At 46.1% G+C, this 27892-nt stretch overlaps 3 protein-coding genes across 3 annotated transcripts in view; all 3 read right to left on the bottom strand.

Annotated features, from left to right (window-relative positions):
* Nucleotides 1–8401: 8401 nt before the first annotated feature.
* Nucleotides 8402–9256, bottom strand: LOC136710096 (cholesterol 25-hydroxylase-like protein 1, member 1). Its single transcript, XM_066685735.1, has one exon. It carries the CDS (start codon nucleotides 9254–9256, stop codon nucleotides 8402–8404), a length of 855 nt encoding a protein of 284 aa, XP_066541832.1.
* Nucleotides 9257–14739: 5483 nt separating this feature from the next.
* ch25hl1.1 (cholesterol 25-hydroxylase like 1, tandem duplicate 1) lies at nucleotides 14740–15594 on the bottom strand. Its single transcript, XM_066685762.1, has one exon. It carries the CDS (start codon nucleotides 15592–15594, stop codon nucleotides 14740–14742), a length of 855 nt encoding a protein of 284 aa, XP_066541859.1.
* A 3900-nt stretch (nucleotides 15595–19494) lies between these two features.
* si:dkey-24l11.2 (uncharacterized protein LOC100034462 homolog) overlaps nucleotides 19495–27892 on the bottom strand; it is a 10422-nt gene continuing 2024 nt past the window's right edge. The window contains exons 2-12 of the mRNA XM_066685774.1: nucleotides 26076–26771; nucleotides 25480–25539; nucleotides 25343–25395; nucleotides 24556–24700; nucleotides 23723–24090; nucleotides 22765–22993; nucleotides 22201–22318; nucleotides 21197–21314; nucleotides 20324–20435; nucleotides 20124–20236; nucleotides 19495–19942 (exon numbers count right to left, since the gene is read on the bottom strand). Coding sequence (XP_066541871.1) covers nucleotides 19873–19942; nucleotides 20124–20236; nucleotides 20324–20435; nucleotides 21197–21314; nucleotides 22201–22318; nucleotides 22765–22993; nucleotides 23723–24090; nucleotides 24556–24700; nucleotides 25343–25395; nucleotides 25480–25539; nucleotides 26076–26771 — 2082 coding nt within the window. The 3' untranslated portion in view covers nucleotides 19495–19872. The remainder of the gene's footprint in view (nucleotides 19943–20123; nucleotides 20237–20323; nucleotides 20436–21196; nucleotides 21315–22200; nucleotides 22319–22764; nucleotides 22994–23722; nucleotides 24091–24555; nucleotides 24701–25342; nucleotides 25396–25479; nucleotides 25540–26075; nucleotides 26772–27892) is intronic.

Raw genomic sequence — 27892 nt, 5'->3', positions numbered from 1 at the left:
CTCCAGTCACGTTGTGTCACACGTCCAAGGCCAAGTAAATTGCATCATTGGAGATTATGTTAAAAGGGGCTTAAACAGTAAAAGAACTAAGGAAAAACTCACAGCTGGACAAAACAGCAGATATATTGCTCACATGCCAGTACACAAGATTAATAATCATTCAGAGGAGTCAGGTACACACTCACAGTCACATGCTGAGAAGATCAGGAACCCCACCACAGCAGGTTCCATTCTCGATGTCAGAGTCCTGTCTGAAACCACTGGCACTAAGGTAGTCGTCCTAACAGATGATCGCCATGGCAAACTTACCAAAATGCAGGAGCTGAACCCTTATACTAAACCGGTCAGTCAAACTGTGACACTGATCTACAGACCCAAGAGTGCCCAGATGGCCATTATGACGTGCAAATCAATAATCAGATAATTACTGTGACCAGTGAAGACAAGAGCTGCCTATTTCACGCTTTAGCACGAGGCCTGAAACCACAGGCTAGTAAAAAAGAGATCGCTTTAGAAGCAGAACGTCTCCGATCTGTGGAGGCTGATACCCTCCTGAAACACCCAGGACAATGGCAGTCTTTCGTCAAGTGCAAAGAATTAACAGATGCAATCAGAGGAGGAGACTGGTACATGGCAGAGGGAGGTGCAAGAAAGGCGATGAAACAGTTGAAAGAAAATGAAGAGGTGCTCGAGAATGAGGTTGGGAATGTAGTAGAGGGCAAAAAATGGCATAAATATTTAAAAGAAAATCCTGGGTGGGACAGTTCATCCATGGAGACCACCAACCACCTGTTCAGAGTATACAGGAATCCACAGATTTAAACCCAAACAGTAAATTAGCAAAAGCAATGTTTGAAGTGGGAGCAGGTAACAAAGGGAGTGATTATTTAAAAAAGTCTCATGGCCATGATCTCCCAGTTGTTCCTTTGCCAGCGGAAATACATCGTGATATTCCCAGTACAACATCTGAAAAGTTCAGGAGGGAATTAGCTACTGCTATAAGCAAGGATGATGTTGTGGGATCCTTCAAATTGACCATCCTCGGTGCTATGCCCAGATTTTTGCTACGTAATGACAACAATAAAACCTTCAAAAACTTTGAGAATACCGACATCAGTAAAATCAGGCTTAAGGTTTTCTTCAGAGTTTTCAGCAACATTCAATAAACATGGTGGAGGAATGGTCCTCCCTGCTTCGGGGCAAGAATGTCATGAACGACAGTGATGTCAATACCATTAAAGCATGGATCAACAACAAGGGCTACATGGATCAAAATGACCCACACAGGCACCAAGTCTCCAGTCTCCTATAGTTCAAAGGTAACATGACATTTTATGCAAAACATCAGAAATATTATGAGAATAGTTAATTAAGGTGTGGGTGTTAAATGAATTAGAGCAGGTATGTTTGTCATGTTCTAGCCATTCCTGTGGCAGGAGACCCAAACCCTTTAGGGAACAGACAGCCTCCCAAGCTCAAAAAACACACGTTAGTACGTGGATTGGAGACTCAAAAGTGTCTGTATGTGTGTGCGTGAGTGTATGGACAGGCACCAGGGTGTGTTCCTGCCTTGCCCCCAGTGATTCCGGGTAGGCTCCGGACCCACCACCACCCTGAACTGGATAAGGGTTACAGACAGTGAATGGAGGGATGAATGAATTGTTAATGATATAAATAGTTCCCATGTGCTCTTCAGCTCTGTACTAAGTGCACCACTTGGACAAGTCCCAACACCTGATATTTAGATACAGTGGAACCTCTACCTACGAACTTGATCCGTTCCGTGACCTGGTCTGTAAGTGGAAAAGTTTGTTCCTTGAGTCAATTTTCCCCATTTAAATTAATGGAAAAGCAATTAATGCATTCCAGCCCCCCCCCATTTTTGTACTGATATATGTTTACAAAACCCTCAGATTAGTAAAAAAAAATACATGTAGCGTTACTAAAAATAAAAGAGAAATACAGTGGAAACAGTAATAAAAAAGAAATAATACAGTTGTAAGTGGTTATACCGGCACTGGCTGTATGACGGGAGGTGGGGGCGGTGGAATAACGGAGAGTAGGCGGTGAATGTGGGGAGACGACGCGTAGATACGGCTTAACTTAGCACAAATTTCAATGTCTGCTATTTACGCTAATGCTAAATTGCTAAAGCTACAATGTGCTAATCTTAAAAGCTCACTCAAGTCTGGGGGCTCTGGGAGACTCGCCTATTGGGGTCAGTGGCCGTTTCCAGCCGCCGGCTCGGGGGAGGCTCGGGTTCATTTCTAGAGTCATGGTTCATTGGTGGAGGCAAAAATATTCAAATGCCCGCTTCGTATCTTGGAAAGTCCGTTAGTGTAGGCTTTCGTAAGTAGAGGTTCCACTGTACTTGATGATGAAATATATAAAAATGCTAAAACCTGTTGGAAATTATAAGTACATGCTAATGCTGTGCAGATTCAGTAGATGGATAGAGGCAGAGCACTCAGTAAAAAAAGGATGCCACATCAGCAGCTAAGATTTTGTTAAGGGAAGTTATCCCTAGACTTTTTCATTTCTAATAAACCAAGCTCCGACAATAGACAGCATTTTGTAAACAAGATCATTCAGATTATTGCTCAGGTGTCAAGGATAAAACAGGGACTGAAATGTGTGTATCATGCTCTAACACAGGGGATTTTCTTTCTGTAAAGTTACTGTTTTGGGAGATACATGTTTTTAATTTGACAGTGATGATATAAACCTGCAGGGATGGGTTAAAACTATCCTTTACTTGTCCCAGGTCCAGGAAATGTGTGTAATTCACACAGAGATGTCAGATGTGGAATTCAAGTTGGACGTAAAACCTGGGAAATATATGGAATTACCTGACCTGTGGTGTCTGCCTTTTGAAAGATATTTAGAGTGTAAGACTTTGACTACAACCAAAGGACACCTAGTTCCTGCATCTGCTCCTTAGCCCTCCAGTGTGCTCATGTGGACTACAAAGGCAATTCCCAGTCAAGGGGAAAAGCAAAAGAAAAAGTGTTGACTGTACAAAGGGAAGTTTGAAAGTTCATGGAAGATCCTTGTGAAATGAAGCTGGTCACATCATGAGGGGAGGCCTGCAGCTGAAAGGAGGAGGGGACTTCAGCCAATACGCCAAGCCATGGTCTGATAATATTCAGTCTGATTAAATCTAACACATTCCACACACTTAGTTATATCTGATAGAGAGTTTTAGGTCATTTACATATTAACACTGAAGCTTCTAAACAGATCTAAATTTGATTATTTATTTATTATTATTTATATAGAATCGAGTTTCATTCTCTTTCAGGAAGAGGAGATTATTTTGCTCATTGGATTTTACTAATAAAAATATATACACTGAGGTCTATTTGGGAAACAAATTTGTTGAACCAGAACACCTGGGTTTTTTGGTACTGCAAATTCAGATTTCCCTGTGGGTGCAGGTTGTTTTCAAATCAAAGTGTTTCCTGAATCTGAGTCAGGGTTTTTTTATTTCACTTTCTAACTCCTTTCTAACTTCTGTCACCACAGTCAGTGATGTGTTAAGTTTTATTACTTTCTCTGACATATGAACAGAAATATAATGGTGTATGTAGCACGTCTCTTTGTGAAGCACTCATTGGGAGAGTTAGGTCCTTACTGCTGATATCTGGTAGATGAGGAGGGACTAGCTCAGTCAGTAGAACATGAGAGTGTTTCTCTGTTTTTTAACAAATGTTCTACTTTGCTCTGTTCTATTCAAAGTGTTGGGATGTGGAGCAGGGACTAGTTAAATCTGTCACTTATTTGATGAAGTTCCCTGTGGATTTACCTTACATTAGAGAGCCCATCACTTGCAAAGAAACAAACCTTTCCTGATGTCTAGTGCAATGTTATAGAGGTCCAAATTTAATAGCTCATTCGCTTGACCCTAAACAGTGCTTTCACTGTCAAAATTTGGTCAATGGATCTTCATTTTTTTTTGCACAAAAAGCAGTCAGCATTGGTTTGCTTTTATTTTTTTTAAGAGACATTATGGCACAAGAGATTTGTTGATGAGAAATCTTTATTATTTTCAGTTTGATGAAATTTGTTGATGAAGTAGAAGCTATAAAGCACTAATAGTTGCAGCGGAAAAGTGGCAGTTTAATAGAGTAATAAATAATCATTTGAAATAAAAACTTTATAAATGTAACTGATTAAGATAAAAAAAATCTACATTCCAATTGCAGCATTAGAATTAAAGAGACAAACCTTTAAAAATTTACTGAAACAATTGTAAGGGACAATGATGGCTTTATTTCACTTTTTATTTATTTTCTGTTCTTGAGTGTTGTTTTCAGTTTTTCAGACTTATATATATACGTCCTGTTTAAAGATTGAATCAGATTATTTTTTTAAATATATGTGTAAATATGGTAAAGAAAACCCAAATAATTAGGACAAATACCATTCACCCTTTTCATGGTGTGTGTGTGTGTGTGTGTGTGTGTATAAATACACATACACAGGGGTTGGACAATGACAGGGAAACACCTGGTTTTAGACCACAGTAATTTATTAGTACGGTGTAGGGCCTCCTTCTGCAGCCGATACAGCATCAGTTGGTCTTGGGAGTGTATATTTTGTGTGGTGTTTGTGTCTTGTGGTGTGTGTGGTTTATTTTTGTGGTGTGTACAATCTGTAGTGTGTGGTGTTTTGTGTAGAGTGTGATATGTCTGTGTGTTTGTTTGTTTGACATGTAATGTGTAATTAGTGTGTGATGTAGCATATCTTTCCTTCTTCTGAAGGTTGCTCATTGTGCAGTTGCTGGCTCATTTCTACTGCAAATATAAAATGATGTTTTACTTCATAAATTAAGTACCCCCTCTCATGCATTATTGCTTAATTATACTGTGTATGTTACTGATCCATCTGTATATACAACATACAGTTGGCATCTACGTGTAACCAAATCGCTCATGTAAACTTACCAATGGTTGCCTGAGGTGTGTTTATGGAGACTGAAAGAGTGGATTTCCAGACAATATAAAATAAAATGCAAAAAGTCTTTGCATTATAAAAATTGCATATACAGCCTAATTATATATATATATAAACCCCTGTATATATAAATATATATAAAGGGGTTGGACAATGAAACTGAAACACCTTTTGCGGCCGATACAGCGTCAGTTGGTCTTGGGAATGACATACACAAGTCCTGCACAGTGGTCAGAGGGATTTGAAGCCATTCTTCTTGCAGGATAGTGGCCAGGTCTCTACGTGATGCTGGTGGAGGAAAACGTTTCCTGACTCGCTCCTCCACAACACCCCAAAGTGGCTCAATAATATTTAGATCTGGTGACTGTGCAGGCCATGGGAGATGTTCACCTTCACTTTCATGTTCATCAAACCAGTCTTTCACCAGTCTCGCTGTGTGTATTGGTGTGTTGTCGTCCTGATACACGGCACCGCCTTCAGTACACAGTGTTTGAACCATTGGATGCACATGGTCCTCCAGAATGGTTCTGTAGTCCTTGTCAGTGGCGCACCCATCCAGCACAAGTATTGGGCCAAGGGAATGCCATGATACAGCAGCCCAAACCATCACTGATCCACCCCCATGCTTCACTCTGGGCATGCAGCAGTCTGGTGGTACGCTTCTCTGGGGCTTCTCCACACCGTAACTCTCCCGGATGTGGGGAAAACAGTAAAGGTGGCCTCATCAGAGAACAATACATGTTTCACATTGTCCACAGCCCAAGATTTGCGCTCCTTGCACCATTGAAACTGACGTTTGGCGTTGGTGTGAGTGACCAAAGGTTTGTCTACAGCAGCCCGGCCGTGTGTATTGACCCTGTGGAGCTCCCCACGGACAGTTCTGGTGGAAACAGGAGAGTCGAGGTGCACATTTATTTCTGCCATGGTTTTATGTTTTTTGGAGACAATCCGGGTCAGCACCAGAACATCCCTCTCAGACAGCGTCCTCTTGCGTCCACAGTGAATCCTGTTGGATGTGTTTGGTCCTTCTTGGTGGTACGTTGACGTTACCCTGGATACCGTGGCTCTTGATACATCACAAAGATTTGCTGTCTTGGTCACAGATGCGCCAGCAAGACGTGCACCAACAATGTGTCCTCTTTTGGACTCTGGTGTGTCACCCTTAATGTTGTGTGCATTGCAATATTTTGAGCAAAACTGTGCTCTTACCCTCTGCTAATTAACCCTTCACACTCTGCTCTTAATGGTGCAATGTGCAGTTAATGAAGATTGGCCACCAGACTGCTCCAATTTAGCCCTGAAACCTCCCACACTACAATGACAGGTGTTTCACTTTCATTGTCCAACCCCTGTGTGTATACACTATATCTATATACAAAATTGTATATTCTTTATATAATGTAAAGGTGACTAATCATATTCCGCAGTTAGCTTTCTCTGTGTGTGTGTGTGTGTGTGTGTGTGTGTGTGTGTGTGTGTGTGTGTGTGGGTGATAATGATGTGACAGTTAATCAAAGAACTCTATGTGTTTTAATGTTAGAATTTGAGAACAGTGCTGTTTTGTGATCTCATGTAATCATTTTGGGAGAATGGTGTATTGATCTCGTGGTTCTGGATGTTGTGGCTGGCCTTAATTCTTTAAATAATTAAATATTCTTTCTACTGCCACATCTTTGTGTTCTGAGTTTTTTTTTTTTCTAAGTATTGGGTTGTCAGGTTTATCCATGGACAATCAGCGCTCTGCAAGGTTTACACGCCACGGTTTAGTCCCTACTCGACTCGCTCTGAACCACGAGAGAACAGCCACTAAACAAGAACCTGCCTCCAGAACCAGGACCTGATTCACCTGGTGGAGGAGGAGAACAGACCAGTAGAGTCCAGTGGAGTAGGGACCTGTAGAGTCCAGTAGGGCAGAGTAGAGTAGAGACCATGCAGTGGAAAATCACCATTACTTTGTCTTAACCTTGCTGGACTGAGGAGCTTTGACTACTGCAGAGAAACTCAGGTTGCATTGTACACACTCTCTCATACATTACAGTCACTACTAGTCATTTTTCCATTCTCCTCTGTGTGACTGGCCTACCCAGACTACACCACCCCAGTTTCCTGGGTAGGGGATCCCATGCCACATACGCAAATGTAGAGGTAGAACTCGAATGTTCTGGAGAATTAATATTTCACGATATCCACAGTTTACATAGTAGTTAATAGCAGCAGTACATACAGTGACACATTTACACTATAACAGGTTTCCTCCGGGTGACTGCCTGTGAGGAGTGTGGTATGTTCTCTCTGTGTCTGCGTGGGTTTCCTCCGGGTGACTGCCTGTGAGGAGTGTGGTGTGTTCTCCCTGTGTCTGTGTGGGTTTCCTCCTGGTGACTGTCTGTGAGGAGTGTGGTGTGTTCTCTCTGTGTCTGCGTGGGTTTCCTCCGGGTGACTGCCTGTGAGGAGTGTGGTGTGTTCTCTCTGTGTCTGCGTGGGTTTCCTCCAGGTGACTGTCTGTGAGGAGTGTGGTGTGTTCTCCCTGTGTCTGCGTGGGTTTCCTCCAGGTGACTGTCTGTGAGGAGTGTGGTGTGTTGAATGAATGAATGAATACATCCCCATTCTCAATCCATCTTCTTAACTTTACAAAAAAGGTTCCTATATGAGACAGAATTCTTTAAAACTACCTCCTATATTGAAATTGAACAAACAAATAACTAATTTTAAATGTGATGACTATTACAATGTTTTGTGCGGGGCTAGCATTTCTCTTCAGAGTCCATTCAGGTCTTCAGTGACATTCAGCAAGTCTCTGTGGTTTTCTTTGTCCCACTGAAAGCATGTGCCACCCTCTCCATCCAGGATGGCTAGATTTGGGAAGTCTCTGTGTGTGAGACTGAGATGAAGCAGAGGTCTGTAAATATGTGGATTTAAAATATAATTTATTTGTGTAATTTATATACAACAAACTCCATTGGATATTACAGCAGAGTTTAAGTCAATGGCAAAATACAGTGAATAAAATAAGTATTTCTTATGAAAACCTCAGTCACATTTCAATATTCCTGTTCTTCATTCATCTTGTGTCCTGGTCAGTGTCATGTCCGGGGTCTAACTGGAATCACGGCAGGAATTATTTTATTAAATCAACCGTGAATAAAGGTAGCACTAAAGCTTCATAAATCAATTCTAATTCTATAGAGAAACTTCAAAGAGACACACACATACATCAGAAAAACATGTCTGCCATGTATAATAAGAATTATATAAATAAAATAAATAACTGTACGTCTTTTTATCCTGGTCAGGATCGTGGTGTGTTCAGAGAGTCTTCAGAGTCACTGGGAACAAGGAAGGTACCGCCCTGGACAGAAAACCAGTCCAATAAATAATATTTCAAATGTATTCCCATTTCCCTCTAATATACATGTTTACATAAAACCACCCGGTAGCGAGAGTGTCTCTAGGCGTCTTTCTCGTCCAGAACGCTCTTCTCGCTCCGTCTCTGCACGGTGATGGACGTGCCGAACAGACGGTCCCAGTGACTGAAGAAAGGTGCGAAGTTGCCGCTGGGTTTCTGGTGGTGAAGGTCATGAGCCAGCGCTCCTCCGAGCAGTCCGAACGGCACCAGGCGGCTGGGGGTCCAGGGCAGGTCGTAGCCGATGTGGTCCTCCACAGACAGCCAGATGCTGAAGACGGTGAGGGTCCACGTGGTCAGGGGATGGCACTGGAGAAGCAGAGGGTCCAGGTTGCTCCAGAAGCCCACGGTCATCAGCTCCACAGCGCTGAGGTGTTCTGTGGACCAGGAGAAGGGCGACATGTAGTCGTGGTGGACGGCGTGGACCCATTTGTACAGCTGAGTGTTCTTGTGGTGAGCCATGTGCCAGAAGAAGTACTGGGTGTCAAAGATCAGCAGGGTGCCGAGACCCCCGCAGAAAAGCTCCCAGACGCTCGGAGCGACGGCAGGCAGCGGAGGAGCGGGCATCACGGCGCTGTTGATCACAACGGTGGGCACCACGAACACCAGGTGGTTGTACACGGCCATGCCCAGGCTCCTCATCATCATCCTGAGGGTGGGCTGCCTCTCCTTCTGGATCTTGTAGCTGTAGAAGGCAGGAGCCTGCTCCCCCAGGAGGTCCAGAACGGCGAAGGGAAAGCTGAAGATGAAGTAGCTGGTGAAGGCCAGTATGACGGGGAAGAATGGCGAGGACACCAGGGAGTAATGGTGGAGCAGCAGGTGGTCCCACAGCGGCTGGAGAAGACGGTCTGAAGCCCTGGACGTAGGGAGCTGCACCGAAACTTCAGTGACGTTCCACATCGCGTTCTGAGTTCCTCCAGGGAGCTGTGAGGAGAACACACTGAGGGCTGGAGCTCTCCGTCAGATTTATACTCCAGGACCAGACTCTCTGACCTGCTGCAGAGGCGTGAGAAAGCAGGGTTTTCATTTTCTCCAGAAGCTTTGTTCAGTGAGAGTCCACACTCTGTCGGATTATCTTTATTCCCAAACCTTCAGTCTGAGATGTGGGAGATTACCCCCTCCTTACTTCCCTAATTACCCTTAATCTCTCGCTCTAACTGGAGTCACTTGCTCATTTTCATATTAAATTCTATTATTTATTAATAGTATTAAATGTTGCAGTGACACTCATTTACTCCGCTCACTGTGGCCTGCTCCTGGCAGGTTTCTGATCTGACTGAGGGTCATTTCCAACCCAGACCGTCTAGACTAGCCTCAAAGTCTGGACTAATAGCGACAGTGTGTTTGATGTTTGTTTGTAACTCTGGATCACTGGGCTGTGTTCAGGCTGGATGTCATGACTTTTATTTCCATGTAGTGGATATAAGCACACACTTTAAAATGCTGTGTTCAAGCAGAAAAAGACCAATGTGTTTCACTTTTAAAGGGGACATATCTACAGCCCACAAACCCACACAGTCTGAAAACAGTCAGAAAACAAGTGTTTCAAATTCTGACTTTGTGCTGCAACTTACGTAAATAACAGGCAGTTTAGAATGGCCCCGCCCCCTTGTCTGAGTCTGTCCAATCACAGCGCTGGACCCGTGTTTAAGTGAGAGCACAAAGACGAGGTTAACGCAGCAAAAAACAGGAGCACTGAGTAAAAACAGAGAAAATGAGAACAGAGAAGGAAGAGAACTGAGTGAAAACAACTAAAATCACACACAATTTTCCCAAGAAGAGAACATGACTAAGAGCTAAGAATCTGTGGTTCTTATCAATTACAGATATACACTACACCATTGGCCTCTGTTTTAAATCTTATTTGTACACAGAACAGAACAGTGGGGCTAACATTTCCCTTCAGAGTCCATTCAGGTCTCCAGTGACATTCAGAAAGTCTGTGTGGTTTTCTTTGCTCCAGAGAAAGCATGTGCCACCCTCTCCATCCAGGATGGCTAGTTTGGGGAAGTCTCTCTGTGTTTGTCTCTGAGTTGAAGCAGAGGTCTGTAAATATGTGGAACTAATTCCTCAGTAGTACTTTCTTGTTCACAGAGAGAGCAGGTTAACCCTCATTAAGTCTTGTGTGTGTGAGCTGCATTTCCTCGTTCCTGAGTCTGTGTGTTTAACCCAGTTCTACTGTGTATTCTCTGAGTTCAGTTAAAGGGTCAGGGTTGTCCGTTACAGAGCGACTGCTCTAAGGTGATGTGCTGAATTGTGGTGTTTGTGTTTGCTCAGGTGCTCATAGGTTGGGAAACACTGATCTGGGATTCCACCAGAAACGCATTACTCTCAGCGTCAGGTTTTCACTAATCTCAGAGTCAGCTCACAGTCAATAATCCGGTTACAGTTGTGCAATGTTATTATATTAATTTAAAACTGATGTAAACTGAATACACTGGCCCAGCGGTCACTCAGCCCAGACTGCATAAGACTGACCACTGCTGCTCAGTAACAAGGACACTGTCATTAATGAGAACTAACACAACAGATTCGCAGATCTCTGCTGAATTTCCTTTAGGATCAATAAAGTATGTATCTATTCATCTGTCTATGTATGAAACATGCTTTACCCATCTGTGTAAAGTTGTACAACACTTGGAGACTTTTTTAAAGCCGTAGTTCACGATTTTAATAAAAAAAACCCTGTGTATAAAGCTCTGAGTGTGTCTCCTCTCCATGTGCTGCTCTGCAGTCGGTTTGCTCTGGAAACTGCTCTAATGTGTTTACGAAGCCCCAGTGTCTGTAAATGGGTAAAAAAACAAAGTGTCTGGGTCCGGTGCTAGGCTTTCTCTCTCTCTGCTCACGGCAGAGAAACGCCATCTGGAGGTTTTTAGACAACGGAGAGACTCCAAAGGCTGAAAAGCACCAACCGAGATGAGGATGTTGCTCTATTCCTGCTCCATAGGGGGGTAACACTGACTTATTTCTGCTGTTACAGTTACATTACTTAAGGTGGAACTGACTCTAAATTCAGGAGAGCGCTAACTGCATGAAAGTAAACACAGAGGGAAAGTGCTAGAAAACTAAACAGCTCGGGTTACACATGAGTTTCTGTGGGAATTCAAATAATTTAAAAAATGTACACTTCAGACGTGTACAAACACACCGTTCCACCCTAAAAGTCGCTTAGTGTCAGAATGTAAACAACCAGAAAGAACTGTGCTTAGCCACAATCATAGACATTCCCTTTAACACATCTCTGCCCCCCCCCCCCCCCACACACACACACACACACACACACACATTCAACCCCTAAGTGGTGAGACCCAGGAAACATTTGGGGATTAGGTGCTTCGCTCAAGAACATTTCAGCTGTAGATGTTGAGGGAAGAAGAAGAGCTGTGCCTTCACTCCCCACACCCCAGTTGTTCCTGGTGGCCCAGGGGATCCAACCAAGGACCTTTAGGCAGAGTCTGAGACATGCACAGCACTCAGAATCCAGTCGGTGGACACTTTGATTTACAGGGAGGAGTCTAAGGCATCAGATCCGCGATGTGAAAATTCACGAGTGCGTAAAACGTTTTTAGGCGTGAGGAGATTAAACTGGTACTCGCACGAGGAGACGGACACTCAGGGTTAAGACTAACCCTAACCTCAGCCCAGTGAATTCATTTTGTGGTGTGAATCAATCAGGGAGTGTTTTTGAGAATCTGGGGTGGGGTCAGGGCCGTTTCTGTCAGCAGACGCTATTGGCTGGTGTTGGCTATTCAGTTTCATTCTGAAATGGGGGAAACAGAAGGAAAACAGAATACATAATGTCATGTATAGCCCAGTCTAGTGTGTTCCTGCTGTCTGTCTCATTTGTCTCTGCCTTTGCTCCTCCCTCTTGTGCCTCCTTTGTGTTCCTGCCCCCTCATTATCTGTCCCAGGTGTTTCTTGTTTGTGTAGTCTTTTTATAGTCCATGACAGTGTTTCCTGGTTGTGGGACATTGTGATTGTATGTATGTTTGTGGTTCATGTCTGTGTCTAAGTTTCTAAGATGCTATGTTTTGGTGTTCTGTTTAGTCTGTGTTCTGCTGTTTAGCCTTCTTGTTTAGCCTTGTTTAATGTTTATCTTATGGTTTAGTGTCTTGCCCCTTTAGATCTGTTCTTGTTTAGTGTTTAGCTCTTGTGTTTAGCCCTTGTGTATAATGTCCTAGCCTTTGTGTTAACCTTGTTGTTTATAGTTTAGCCTCTGTTTTGTGCTCATCTGTTAAGTGTTTAGCCTGTTCTGTTTTGTTCTTGTTTAGTTTATCTGTTTTTAGTCTTGTTTAGTAATAGTCCCTTTGTGTTTTGTTTCTGTTTAGTGTCTAGCCTTGTTTAGTGTTTTTTTGTTTCAAGATCTTTGTATTGTTTTAGTTCTATGAGTTAAATTAGTCTTGCTAAGTGAGTTTAGTAGTGTTTGTCTAGATCCCTTGTCTCTCTGTTTAGTTCCCTTTTTGTGTTAATTAAGTCTCCTGCGATTACCTCCTCACTGTTCATTGTTCTTTGACCTCCTCTACATACCACCACGTGGCAGGCAGAAGAAGCAGCCAAACGCACCCACGTATCTCTCCCAAACCAGAAGTAACAGCAATCAATTCGAATAATACGGTTCCTCTGTTCCACAGCTCAGAACCGGGGCTTTATACCCCTCCAGCCAAGGCTTGGCATTGAGCATAAGGGACACTCCAGTGACACGGACTAAAAGAAATATCAGAATCATTTCAGTGTCCCTCCACTGTCAGCACATCTTCCTTTAGATTCCATTGTAATACGGATGAATATTAATAATGCAGGTTTAAACACCGAGCACCACCTACTAGAGCTATGTAATTAATTAAAAGCCAATCAAAATCTACATCCTGAACTTCTCAGTGTAGTCTCACATGTATCAATTATATGGATTTTTCTTTATTATTTCTGTTGATCCTCTTTTTGTTAATTATGCAAATACGTCGCCACTGTGTGTTTATGTACTGTTCCTTTAACCCAACCCACTGTGCTGTAGTCACATGACTCGGCCCTGTCCAATCAGCCACATGAAGGAGAACCTGCACACAGAGGACAGCCTAAACACGAAGGAGAGCCTAAACACAGAAGAGAACCTAAACACGGAGGCGGACCGAGCGACTGGAGCGTCTCGTACCAAAGAGAAACGCTGCGTCTGTGGTTTGGACGTGTTCTGACTTTAGTGAAGACACTGAACATAAAGAAGTCAAATGTAAACACTGAGAAAAACCAGTTTCAGACCAAAGTGAATCCCCCGGTCTGTTTCACACTGAACACAATCACACACCGAATACGAACAGAGCACGGCTCAGACGCAGAGACGGAGCTCCCAGCCGCATCAGAGACACACACCCCACCTTTAACACAGGAGTGTGTTTACAACACGAGCCTCGACAGGGAACTGAGAGACAAACAGCAACTAAATAATCATCTTTAATTGTAACTGAGGTAAAATGCTCGGTTAATCGTAATCGAGGTAAAATGCTCAGTTAATTTTAATTGTGGTTTGTGCTCACATCGCCCAGCTCTGCTGCCTGCTCCATTTTCCATGTGTGAGATTTAATAAGATCAGAGAACAGTTGTGATCATGATTCAGAGATCAGCAGTGAGTGTTTCTCCAGCTCCTGTCACTGATCACAAACAACAGATAAAAACATGTTTCTACACATTACCCTTTTACAAGCCCATTACTTTTATAAGTTTCATTATTACGTTAGAGTTTATAACCCTCTATAACCATAAAGCAGCTTTACAGAGATCCGTGTCCAAGCCTCAAACACAACCATGAGTCATCTTCATTGTCTCAGTAGAGTACAGGGGGAAATCTTATTTATTTGTTCGTTTAATTATATATTTAACTATGTGATGAATAATTTTGGACATTTTATAATTAAACTTTCCACATGTTTGTTTTTAATGACTTTATACTCCTACGTTCCTTTGAATAATAATTATTTGTTAAAGTGCTGTAATTACTGTGTGCTGTTGTAAGGAGGTGGTAACTGTGTGAAGTGAAGAAGCTGTATTCACTCGTTCTGGACGATAGTGTAGACCCTAACCCTAACCCATCTCCTGTGAGCTGTCTCCAGGGTTCAGGACGCTGGGAGGTGTGCGTATCTGTAATTATTTTATTTTTCTTCTGCACTGGTTTTCTACCTGGAATTCCCTTTTACACCATCAAACCACACAGAGGCATTTATGTAAAAAATAAACTTTATTAATGTTCACCTTATTTTACACCAAGAACACCAAAGACACAAAAGAGAAAACTGCAAAATGTAAATAATTAAATATGATAAATAATGTTTAAAATCTGTTATTCAGCACTAAATAACCTATTTACATAAAACCACCCGGTAGCGAGAGTGTTTCTAGGCGTCTTTCTCGTCCAGAACGCTCTTCTCGCTCCGTCTCTGCACGGTGATGGACGTGCCGAACAGTCGGTCCCAGTGACTGAAGAAAGGTGCGAAGTTGCCGCTGGGTTTCTGGTGGTGAAGGTCATGAGCCAGCGCTCCTCCGAGCAGTCCGAACGGCACCAGGCGGCTGGGGGTCCAGGGCAGGTCGTAGCCGATGTGGTCCTCCACAGACAGCCAGATGCTGAAGACGGTGAGGGTCCACGTGGTCAGGGGATGGCACTGGAGAAGCAGAGGGTCCAGGTTGCTCCAGAAGCCCACGGTCATCAGCTCCACAGCGCTGAGGTGTTCTGTGGACCAGGAGAAGGGCGACATGTAGTCGTGGTGGATGGCGTGGACCCATTTGTACAGCTGAGTGTTCTTGTGGTGAGCCATGTGCCAGAAGAAGTACTGGGTGTCAAAGATCAGGAGGGTGCCGAGACCCCCGCAGAAAAGCTCCCAGACGCTCGGAGCGACGGCAGGCAGCGGAGGAGCGGGCATCACGGCGCTGTTGATCACAACGGTGGGCACCACGAACACCAGGTGGTTGTACACGGCCATGCCCAGGCTCCTCATCATCATCCTGAGGGTGGGCTGCCTCTCCTTCTGGATCTTGTAGCTGTAGAAGGCAGGAGCCTGCTCCCCCAGGAGGTCCAGAACGGCGAAGGGAAAGCTGAAGATGAAGTAGCTGGTGAAGGCCAGTATGACGGGGAAGAACGGCGAGGACACCAGGGAGTAATGGTGGAGCAGCAGGTGGTCCCACAGCGGCTGGAGAAGACGGTCTGAAGCCCTGGACGTAGGGAGCTGCACCGAAACTTCAGTGACGTTCCACATCGCGTTCTGAGTTCCTCCAGGGAGCTGTGAGGAGAACACACTGAGGGCTGGAGCTCTCCGTCAGATTTATACTCCAGGACCAGACTCTCTGACCCTACCCTGAGTTTAACACAAAACCAATGTGTGTGAGATTACCTTCATCCACCAACCTCAATACTCAGACGAGGGAAAGTTTTCCCAGCGAGCGCTAACCTCATTTCCCTCAGAAGTGTAACTGCAGCCTTTGTTCCTTCACTTTCCGCTCCTTCCCTCTGCTAATCCACACGGAGCGGTCAGAAATCACTGACCATCGGATTAAGGAAAACCTTTTTTACCGACCTTTCATCTGAAAATGTCTCCTCCTTTATTTGAGAATGGAAAGCTAGTTCTCAAATAAAGCAGATTCTTAATGTGTGCAGCGCTGTGTTTATGGACTTCATAGAGTTCATCAGACAAAGAGCTGCCAGATAATTAGGTACACTAATCAGATAATTTAATCAGATAAGGAACATGCAACATCCAAACATCATGTTGCTCTACTTCCGGCTTCCTGTGAGGGGCGCCACAACTGATCAAAGTATCTGCAGCATTAATATGACACACGTTTTACCCCGAGGATCCTTCCAGATGTAACCGTCCCATTCCTCTCACTCGAAGCGGAGGGTCCTGACACTTTGTGAATCACAGGAGAGACGCTGCGCAGCGCCCATAGATGACCACAGATGTCAGTATTTTCTCCTTTAAACTCTATGATCCCCAGTGTATTCTCTGAGTTTAATGTAATTTCAGTGGATTATGGCCTTTACTTCAGAACGAGCAGAAAACACAATTACATTAGCACCTGAGTCTACTGCAGCATTTAAGGTGGAACTGTAGTGTGAACAGAACTCTGCAGAATGAGAATCTGAGCTGAGCTCCATGTCACAGAAGAGTGAGGAGAGGGGGGTAATCTCTGATTGTGGAACTCTTCTGAAGGAGAATGAGGCCCTAAATGTAACTAAAGTCCAGCAGCTCCTCTGATATCACTGCAGACTGGTGCAGAGCTGCTACAGAGCGGCGCTAGTCGCCTGGGAATGAAGCGCTGCTCTGTTTTATTTGTGTTCTGATGAAGTATCAGGGTGTTGAAGGGTCGTCTCGTGTCGTAGGGGGAGATTTAACCACTGCGCCCTGTAACTCAGGATTCATTTTAATTGTGCTACATTCTGCTCCTGCCCCCTCCAGGGTGTATTCCCGCCTTGTGCCCAATGATTCCAGGTAGGCTCTGGACCCACCGTGACCCTGAACTGGATAAGGGTTACAGATAATGAATGAATGAATGACATTCTGCTCCTGCGCTGTTTGTTTTGTCCGGGCCATGTGCTCCGTTTGTCTCGTCAGGTGACCTTGTCTCTGGCCACGCCCCCCACCTTTGACATGTGATACACAGGTGTTTCCCATTTGCCAGCAGTTTATAAGCCTGGGTCTTTGGGAGTGTTGTTTGGTTGGTTGTGTTTTTTTTTTTTATTGGTTTCTGTCTCTGATGCTGCATGCTCCAGTTTATTCTCAGTCTGTCTTTCTTTGTTTCTGATTTAGTTTCTCGGTCTTTGATTATTACGGTTTCTGTTTTGGACTCAGTCTCTCTCTGGTCTTCAGGTTTATCTTTGTGTTAGCTCTAGTTGTATTTCTTGGTTTGTCTCCGTCTCTGTTCAGGGTTCTCTTCCTGTTTCCTGTCTTTGCTCCTGTGTTAGTTCCTCTGTCCTGATCTGGCCCAGGCGCTGTGTTTGGGGTTTTTTCTGTCGTTTTGTTCCTCACTTTATTTCTGTTTCCTCTCTTTACTCAGTCCCTTGGTTTGGTCAATGCCTTCTATTTGTCTGTACCTTATTTAATTAAACAACCAGAAACTAACATTATCACTTATTCCCATTAGTGTCTGTAAAATCCATAGTTTAGTTTAATTCCTGTTGTTGTTGTTGAATAAATTTGAATATTCAAATCAAATGCATTTGTATACTGCTTTTTTTTTATTTTTAACAGGAAAAACTCCCTCAGAGCTGAGGAAGAAACCTTGGGAGGAACCAAGGCTCACACTGGGGACCTACCCTCCTCTGGTCAATCTACCTACAGATTACTGACATAAATAAAAGAACTCGTCTCCTGTTATTCTCATGTGTACTGATACAATCATAGTGTGTATATAATGTAACTGATATTATTATTACTCTAATAGTAGTAGTAGTAATGATTAGGAGTCGGTGAGAACTTCAGTGTAGGGGCAGCTCCGAGGCTGGAGCATGGGCAGCTGGTCTGAAGCGTGGAGGAGGACCTCGACAGTCATTTATCAGTGTCCAGACAGACAGGTGGGGGTCATTTACTCAGAAAGGTAGAGGGATGGAGTTAGTTGTGATCTGTTTGGCTGAATGTAAAGTAGAGAATGTGAACATTTCCAGAGTGTGGCTAATGACTCCGGCAGATCTGACTGACAGCTTTAACTAAAAGGAGAGGAACCAGAAGGACACACAGACGCGGGAGCATCCTGAAACACCGGCATCCCTCCGCTCCACCGTCAACAAACCTGAGTGATCGACACCAGCGTCTCAGTTTACTATAATTCCCTGTGTCCATGGACCCCCCGGATCTGCCGCCTTTATCTATGGGGGAGCATTAACTACCAAAAGATAAACTAAACAAATGTGTTTTTAGCCTCGATTTGAAGATTGCGACTGTGTCTGAGTCCCGAACATTTTCTGGAAGATCATTCCAGAGTCTGGGGGCTTTATAAGAAAAGGCTCTTCCCCCAGCTGAGGCCTTCTGAATTCTGGGAACTATTAAAAATCCAGTATTCTGTGATCTGAGTGAACGTGGAGGCTCATAATAGGAAATTGTATCTTGAAGGTGTTCAGGAGTGAGCACATGTAGAGATTTATATGTTAATAACAGAATTCTGTAGTCGATGCGGAATTTTACAGAATGAAGTGATGACAGATCATCATCTGATTCTTCACATCCATCTGCCTCTTAGTTTCCTTACGCCGTGACCAGACCATGACTTGAACTGTAAGTGGTGTTTTATTTCATATTAATGTCTAGGTGTGGCTTAACCCTGACCCTGAGGCGGTGTCCACAACCCCCACACGCTGTAACAGGGAGAAAAGAGCCTCTCTCTCATTGTTACTCTGGGCTCAGCACTTCAGAAACTGCACTATGTTCTGAAGAAAGATAGGAAATGTCTGGAGCTGATCTGGAATCAGGGGGCACAGGGCAGGGTTAGAGCTCCAGTCCATTACAGAGCATCACACACTCACCCAGTCACTCCACCTACCAACATGTGTTCAGACTGAGCCTGTGTGAGAGAGGAAACCCACGCAGACACAGGGACAACACACACCACACTCCTCACAGACAGTCACCCGGAGGAAACCCACACAGCCACAGGGAGAACACACCACACTCCTCACAGACAGTCACCCGGAGGAAACCCTCGCAGACACAGGGAGAACACACCACACTCCTCACAGACAGTCACCCAGAGGAAACCCTCGCAGACACAGGGAGAACACACCACACTCCTCACAGACAGTCACCCGGAGGAAACCCATGCAGACACAGAGAGAACACACCACACTCCTCACAGACAGTCACCCGGAGGAAACCCACGCAGACAAAGAGAGAACACACCACACTGAACCCTGGAGCTGTGTGACAGTGACCCTCCTGCAGCGCCACTTGGTCAGTTTCTTAAATGAGGAACCAATCAGAGAACTTCTACATCGAGCCCACCCTCCAGAAAAGGTCCTCAGCTCTAGAACCCATTCTGATCCCGGCTGTGTCCGTGTGGAACCCGATCGCCCTGAAACACAGGCCACTGAAAGAAAGATTCAGATTCAGGAAAATGTTTTAAAACTAATTTATTTAATTTTTTTTTTTTTTCAAAGTAATTTTGGGTAAAGATTTTGCGCAGCACGTTTTCATAAAAAATCACCGGTGAAATCAAATGTTCATTGCACTTCTTTCTCAGGCTTCCCCTGAGGATTGTGTTCAGCGTGATCTGGGATTCGTGATTGTGGCCTTTCGTTAAACTCCAGCGGCGCAGGGTCATTAATCCGTGTCTCGTCCGGTTTCTCAGTCCCAGACCCTCGTGTCCTTGACTCCAAACTCCAGACAAAAGTGGGTGCTGAAATGAGACTAGACTTCTGTTTTGACTGGAACTGCCAGTACAAAGTGAAATTCAAGGCCAGAGCAAAGCTTTAATTCTGATATGATTCACTGAGATTGATTCTGTAAAGACACACATTTATTTTTCCTCTGATTCTGATCCTGCGTCTACTTCTTCTCAGTGGTGGCTTTTCTTGACACAGTTTTACACGTGTTGGAATATTTCTGACGGTCGTTTCTGTGAAAGAACAAGATAAAATCAGCTCAGAGATAAAACTCAGGTCGGAAACAAATAAAAAAAAATAAATCAAGGTCAAAATTCCAGAGTGAAGCCCAGTGGTGGTTTAACTTTTCTCGTGTGAGAGATTTTACTGTGAGTTCTCCTCAGAAATGTTGCTGTCCAGAGATTAACTGTGTACCTGCTCATTTTGGCCTTGCTCCTACAGCCCAGGCCTCCCTCCCAGTGGCTGGTGCTGGTTCCTCGGGTCATCATCCCCCCACACCCCACACACGGCTTGCCGTTGTTGTACGGCTGTAGAGACGAGGGTTTACGCAAATTAATTCATCTGCCCAAAAGCATCAGGAAACAACCTTCACCTCCTGCTGCGTCCAAACTCACCTGCTCCTTAGCGCAGTGTCCGCAGATCATTCTGGTCGCCAGCTCCATGAGATGATCCTGGTCCTCGTCGTGACACGCGTCGCAGGGGTAAGCCCGGCCGCAGCAGGGAAACCTGGAGAAGGGAGGCAGTGGGTGACTGACCCAGAAAAGACCAGAGGGGTTCCCTGTCTGTGAAACGGGGACGGCCCGAGTGCTGGGGGATTTGAGATTACAGCTGAAAGGTTTACTGGAGAAGGCTTGGCACTGGTTGCAGCAGTGAACTTTCCCCAACAGCTCAAAAAAACAAACAGCACGCCGAGAAAGACCTGGGGCAAAGGAGCAGTGAACCAAATACAGGGATTTACTCAGTGAGGATCCAGTCTCTAAGCTTTTTAGACTTCAGTAAATATATGTTTAGAGATTAGAGAGAAACACACACACACACTTTTTTATAATCTTTGTGCCATGTTCAACTCTGGCGTCAACCTGAAAACAACAAACGAGTCAAACGTCTCGTTCCAGCGCCGAGCCTCTCACTGCTCGGAGACCCAGTCTCTTAAGGACTCACCATAACCAGCTCTCTCTCCGGTTCTCAGTGAGGACTTTAAGCCGATTGGCCGAGGGTTGTTTTGCTGCTGGGAGAAGTTTAAAATGTTTGCATTGCTGTGAATCATGTGGTGTGCGAGTTACTGCCAGCTTCACACACTCAGCTGTGTATTACTGTGGTCCAACGTTCAGTGTGTAACGGCTTTAACGTTTTCACCTAACATCAGTCTACTGGGTTTTAAAGTGAAGCGGATTGTGACATCACAAATCTGGACTAAACAGTAGCTACAATCCAAAGAAATAAATCAGGCAACAGGGGCAGAGGCAGGGGCTTCTCTGAGGGGTTACCTGAGCCAGCGATGACTGTGTTTGAAGTGCTTGCAGGTGCCTTTGTCAGGAAGGGGTTTTCCTTGCTGAACCGCAGGGTCTCGTATGTATCTCCGACCGTAGAGAGCAGGGGCTTCGCCTGTGACACAGAAGACAGCAGTCGCTGAAGACCACATACGTCTCATTCACAAACCACAAACCTTACAAAGACCAGAGTGAGATCAACGCTAACCTAAACCTTCTGCTGAACAAGGGAGAGGACACGTATGAAAAATGTGTCCTGGACGAACGTCCCGTGATCAGACGTGGGTCAGGACGAGGATTTCTACAGAACAGAGGCAGCACAGCGAGGTCCTGATGGTGACGGTAGAAACTGAATACGAACTACTTCAATTAAACTGCCTTTTAGAACTGAGATTTAAAGAGGGCATATCACATTTTCAGAGCATGTTCACTTAAGTGTGAATCTGGAGCCCACCAACCCCCACACTGTGAAACAAGACCCCACTCAGTTTACTGTGCGCTGCCTGAGTCAGAAACACAGGATTAAACGAGTCGTTCTGATTCTGCTCCGCTTCTGACGTCAAGTGCAGAGACTTCAGAATGGCCCCGCCCCTCGTCTGAGTCTGTCCAATCACAGCGCTGGACCCGTGTTTATGTGAGAGCGCAAAGACGAGGTTAAACTCAGCAAAACAGACACAACGAGCGCGGAGAAATAAGAGCACTGAGTAAAAACGGAGAAGAAAGAGAACAGAGTGAAAACGGCTAAAAACCAGAGCTTCTGCTCCTCGCTCCTCACTGCTGTGCGCTCGGGGTCGGGGTGAACAGCGAGCGGCTCATTATCATTTAAAGGAACAGGTGCTGAAAGCGGGCGTTCTGAACAGGGGCTGTTTACACAGTGGGAGAACACTGCTGTGGGGCTTGGATTGAAGCAGGTCACAGACGTTTCACTAAGAAATGAAACGTCTGTGGAGAAGGGGGTGGGGGGGTGCAGATAAAGGATAATTTGAAGATTAAGACTAAACCTGTCTGACGGACGGTCCTGGGCTGGATGTACTGAAATCGCGTGGCCTCCACAAAGATGCTGAGTTTGCTGTGGCAGTGCTGGCAGTTTATCTCCTTGTTCTGTCCGTAGGAGGTGCTCTAATGACAGAGAGAGAAAACTCAGTTACACACAGAAACGATGCACCTACCCTTTCTACAGACACCAGGGAGGGTTCCAGACTGCGTTCACTTTACGTTCATGATGTTTTACTGAATACTGAGTAACCCCTAAATGTTATTATGAGGTTTCTCTAAGACCCTGAAACTTCCTGGAGCTGAGTGTGTGTCGTGCCCAAATTCCTAACCCAATAATGAGGGTTCAGGGTCAATAATGAGGCCTCCCAGGGTCAGGACAGAGTCATGGTTCGTCCTCATCGCGGTTAGATCAGAGAACGTAGGTCACTGTAAATGATGCGTCCAGCTCCGCTGACCAGAACTCTTTAATCTCTTCATTTACACATTTAACATTTTCACACAAACATGTTTACTCCTGTCGTCTACTGCACCCTGTGAAAACCAGCAGCAGTAAAAGGTGAAGCTCAGACCTGGACCATGTCCTCGTTGTTGCAGCTGAGGCAGCCCACCACCAGATGGCAGTCCTGAAGAACCAGGTCCACGGGCACGGCCGCGTTCAGGTCCAGGTAGCCCAGCACGTCGCTGTAGTGGTGGATAAGGCTGGGTCTGAACGCAGCACTGATCCCCGCCCCACACTTCTCACACTGGGCCGTGCAGGTCAGCCGGCCACTCAGGGTCAGGTCAGAGGTCACTTTACACCTACGCAGAAGGAGAAGGGTAGGTTCACACTCCTGAGGAAAGCACTGGCCCGATCTTCGCGCTCAGGGTTTGGAGAAAATTACAGACACTCTTTTATTCAAAGGAACAGAACACTAAGTTACACAGTGGTTCCTCGGAGATAACGTCCTCCCGAACTCTCGCACGCCTCGTTCCTCTCAGAAACGTCTTAGTGTCGATTTACAACGTGAGCCGTAAACAAAATAACTGCAGGTTGCGCAAAAACCTATTTATTGTAAAATGATCAATAAATATAAGAGTAAATGTTTCTACCCTCCTCCAAAAGTTACATAGTGCAGCTTCAGCAGTGCTGAGCCTGGGGTTACAGCAACGGAGGCTCTGTTCTCCTTATTTCAGCCCAGTGGAGCATCACTGTGATTTTGAAGCTGGAATTTTAAATTAAAAATATTACTTTTTGCTTTCAGTTGAAACCACAGTCTATGGTTGGAGCGAAGAGACGAACTGCTGCACGGCGTGTGGTTAACTGTGGTTTACTGTGGACTCAGTAATAGTTTTATGTTCACTCTGGGGACAGTGTGGACATGTCTCCACCCTGAGACACCTCCGTGACACATGAGGAACTAACCGCCTCATGTCCCCTTCCCCTGGACAGGGGGCGCTGCAGCCAGATCATTATCACGTCTCCTGTCAGTGGTTTTAATCTTGTGGCTGATCAGTGTAAATGAGGAGGAGGACAGGGACAGTCCTCACCTGCTGCACTGCAGAGACACAGTGATCTGCTTCGCCGCCACCGTCGCCGTGCCCTCGCCGAGCCTCAGCCCCAGCAGCTTCACCTCCGTCCCCCTGCGCCGCTCGCCGCTTTTAATGTTCTCCACCAGTCGGCTCTCGTCCTCCTCATCCCCGCGAGGCTCTGTCTCCTCCGTGTCCTCCTCCTCTCCCTCAGCCCCATCCTCGTCCTCCTCCTGCTCCTCCGGGGACAGCGCCGGTGACGCCTCGCAGGGGGAGGTCTGGGGACGCTCCTCTGAGGGCCCTGCGCCGCTCCGGCTCACCGCCGCCTGCAGCTGCTCGTACGGGACGAACTGGATCCCAGATCTCTCCAGGTCTATGTCCTTCTTAAGCTGAAAACAGAAGAGGGAAACGGACTGAGACAGAAGAGATGCCCACAGTGATGTGTGAGGGAACGGATGCTATAAGACTGTATAGTTTCGTATGAATTAAGGCATCATTTTAGTCTATTTTCCTCACATCGGCGCCTAACACAGCAGCTCTGATATTTATGGACGGCCCTAACCCGGTTCTGAAATCAAACTCATACATTTTAGAGCTGTCTCACAATGAGCTGCAGCTTTGGAAAACTTTAATCAGACTCTGCTTCATTGGTTCACTGTGGATCAGACACAGCAGTGTCTTTTAAACCGTGTCCACTCACTGTCCAACTCTGAGACACTCCTCCCTCACTGCTCAGAGGACACTGTGGGCTGGATACTTTTGGTTGGTGGACTATTGTGTGTGTGTGTATATAAATAAATAAGAGAGAGAGAGAGAGACGTGAGTGGAGTCCTGTGTCCAGTTGTTGACCTCACCTGTCTGGCTCCTTCAGTGAAGAGTCTCTCCATGCTGCGGTCCAGCCAGCGCAGGTACGGCCGGAACAGCAGCTCCACCTTCCCCATCAACCGATTGGTGTCGTGTTTGGCCTGGAGCCACTGCTGAGAGGACAGCTGGACATGTCTGTTCACACAGAGACACAGCCGGGCTCCTCAGACACATCGCAACTCTCACACTGTTAGGGCACTTTCCCACTGCATGGTACTGACTCTCATATGTACTGGACTCTACCGGAGTTTACAGGTCTCTACTGGTCTCTACTCTGATTGGTCCCTTGTTGGTTTTCCACTCCCACAGCTCCCCCCTGAAATGTATCGGGTGTCGTCTCTAACCCCGTCTCTAAGGGGAACAGTGGGCTTTGGAAACCACAACAACGGCGGTGGTAATGTTAAGCGGTGTTTACTCATGGTGTATTGGTGTGTTGTTGTTGTTTGGGACTGAACACAGCTCCGTCATCAGTTCAGACAGATCAGTAGAGTTTGTTCCTTCCTCTCGCTGGATTCTTTCGTTGGCCACCGATGAAAATAAAATAAACAAGAAGCCACTTCCAGAACCAGGACCCGAATTTGTTGAGTAGAGACCACGCAGTGGAGAAGCACCATTAGATACAAAGCACCTCAAGGAACAGACTTTCAACTCACATTCTATGGATATTAACATACTCAACCACGTTTGAAACCTCCACAAGGGGGTGCTATCAGTGCTTTGAATGAAAGACACGGTCTGTTCTTTATTATAAGCAAAGTCCAATAGACGACCTCTTACCTCCCCATGACTGAGGGCAAGTGCTGGTCCTCCGGAACATCAACCGTAAACACCTAAAGACACAGACATCGGGTCAAGACCCAAACACTGTGTAATGATGCAGAATTAAAGCCATGCAGCGTGAGGGAGGTACACACCTCTTGGGGATAGTTCTCGGGGAAACTCACCATGATGTCCATTTCCTTTAGATCATAAGGCTGAAAAAAACAGAGACTGTAAACACACACTTGGAAATACTTTCCTTTAAATTAAAGAGTGAAAATGAGTAAAAGAACGTACGAAGCAGCAGTGCACTGTACACATCACTAACGCCCGACTCTCCAGGAGCACGGGGCAGGAACAAACCTCCGCTAGGTTCTGGAATTAATTCTTATTCCATGTTTCTCTCCCTCCTCCTCCTCCTCCTCCGAGAAAATTACACTCTAAATTACTCCTGTTTTATCCCAGAGCCAGCGCTCGGCTCGGTTTAGTCCCATTCACATACAAAAAAAAGTAAAAATCAGCTCTAAACCAAAGTTAAAGGGTTAATTCTGTGGCAGAGAGCAGCCCAGGCTCAGGCCGCACGGCCCCTGACTGACTGTGACTGTTATTTAACACAGCGCTGATCCAGGGGCAGCCGCGGGCCTTTTAGGAAGTTCCCTCATTAGGACTAAGCCACGCTTGACCTTGTTGTGGAAGGAGCTCAGGATTTCCCTCAGATTAAAGGTGGACTGAAAAAACCCCAGAGTGTTACCCATTCTGGATCGGAGGCCTCCACCCTGACCCTGTAGTACGTGAACTGGCCGTCCTCCCTCTCCTGCACGATCAGCCTGTCCTTGGGGAACCTCTTCAGCAGCTGCGAGATCTCCGTGTTCCTCAGTTTCCTGGACATCTCCTCGGTCAGATCCTCCAGTCTGACCTGCTCCAGCACCGCAGGGGGCCGGCTGACCGGGGGTCTGTCCCCCCCGCCGCTCCTCTCCCTGTGTCCCAGGGGCTGGTCCTGCACCGGGGGGAACTGCTGCGGATGCCAGAAGCGACAGCGGTCCTCCATCGCGCAGAACCCGGACATAAAGTAGCGGCAGGGCCTCTGGGCTCGGGTCGACTTGGCCGCAGTCGCCCTGGGCTTGGACGTGAGCGTGGCCTCCTTTTCAGAACCTCCGCACGCATCTGACCGCAGCTGTGGGTCTGTAGCACCACTTTCCTTCTCCACAGCCGTGGGCCTGGGTTCTGGCCTGTTCTCCAGGCCCTGCAGCGCCCCCTGGGGGGCAGTTCTCTGGTGGAGGAAGTGGCAGCGCTTCCCATAGTGGCAGCGGCGTCCCTGGGAGAAGAAGCGGCAAGGCTGTGGGTCGGTGGGCGCCAAGGCCCTGCTCTGCTCCGGCCGGACCTCCCTGTTCTCCTTCTCAGACCGGGCCCCGGGGGCAGAGGTCGCCTCAGGGTCCAGGTCAGACTCCTGCAAAACATCAAACAAAGAAGGGTTTCCTTTGAAGTTTTAGTTCAAATAAAATGCAGACAGAAAGGGAGTGTGTCCCAGACAGGGATTAGGCCCCAGTCCTGAACCTCACAGCATTTTACACTGTGACTTCCCACCGAAGAGAGGATTACGGTCCGAGACTTAATCCACATCTGGGACAGCAGCCCAAACACGCGCCGATATGAAGCTTTAACACATGAAATCAGTAACAGTCAGGACTTTGTTACACATCTGATATATATCTGACCCTCCTCACGGTAAAGTTCCATCATCTGACGAAGCCTTCCCTGGCTTCACTCTCGCTGCAGGAAACCTGGGATAAACCTGTTCACTCGGTTTGTGCAGACAGTCATTTACCATTTAGACATCTGTGGTTATTTATCACATCCTCCACAGCAGATAACGCTTATAAACAATGAACCCTACAGCCACAGAGGGGCGCTGCTGCAGTTCCTCTGATACACACACACACACACACACACACACACACACACACACACACACACACACACACACACACACACACACACACACACACACACACACACACACACACACACACACACACACGACTCTCTCATCAGTGGCGCCCCCTGCTGCGTCTCTGAGGATTCTCTAGTCGTGTTTTCATGAAAAGGGTGTGACTTTTCACACTGTAATGTAACACACATAATGAGAACATGAAATCTAGATATGAGCCCCACACACACACACACACACACACACACACACACACACACACACACACCAGTCCAAAGTCTCGGCCCTAATCAGGGTTAAGGTGGAGTTTACAGCAGAAGCCGGTGTGAGCAGACGTCAAAGTTCCTGAAACGTGTCGTAAACCTGCGCAGACACCACTGCACTGACCTCTGACCCCGGCACCCTCTCCCTCTGCAGGTAAAACATTCATCCAGTCACAGGATTAACCTCTCCTCCTTAAACAAACACACTCCTGCATCCTCTCATCCCATCACCCCGTCCCTTTACCTCCGCTCCGTCTCTATCTGCCCTCGAAGGACGGGCAGGGCATGTCAGGGACAAGTCTCTCTGTCCTGGACGTGTCCGTAGGTGTGAATGTGTGAGTGTATGTTGCCCTGTGA

The sequence above is a fragment of the Hoplias malabaricus genome, chromosome 11 (genome assembly GCF_029633855.1).
Source record: "Hoplias malabaricus isolate fHopMal1 chromosome 11, fHopMal1.hap1, whole genome shotgun sequence".
In the NCBI taxonomy this organism is placed as follows: domain Eukaryota; kingdom Metazoa; phylum Chordata; class Actinopteri; order Characiformes; family Erythrinidae; genus Hoplias; species Hoplias malabaricus.
The sequence above is the reverse complement of the archived record's forward strand: the minus strand, read 5'-3'. Positions and strand labels throughout refer to the sequence as shown.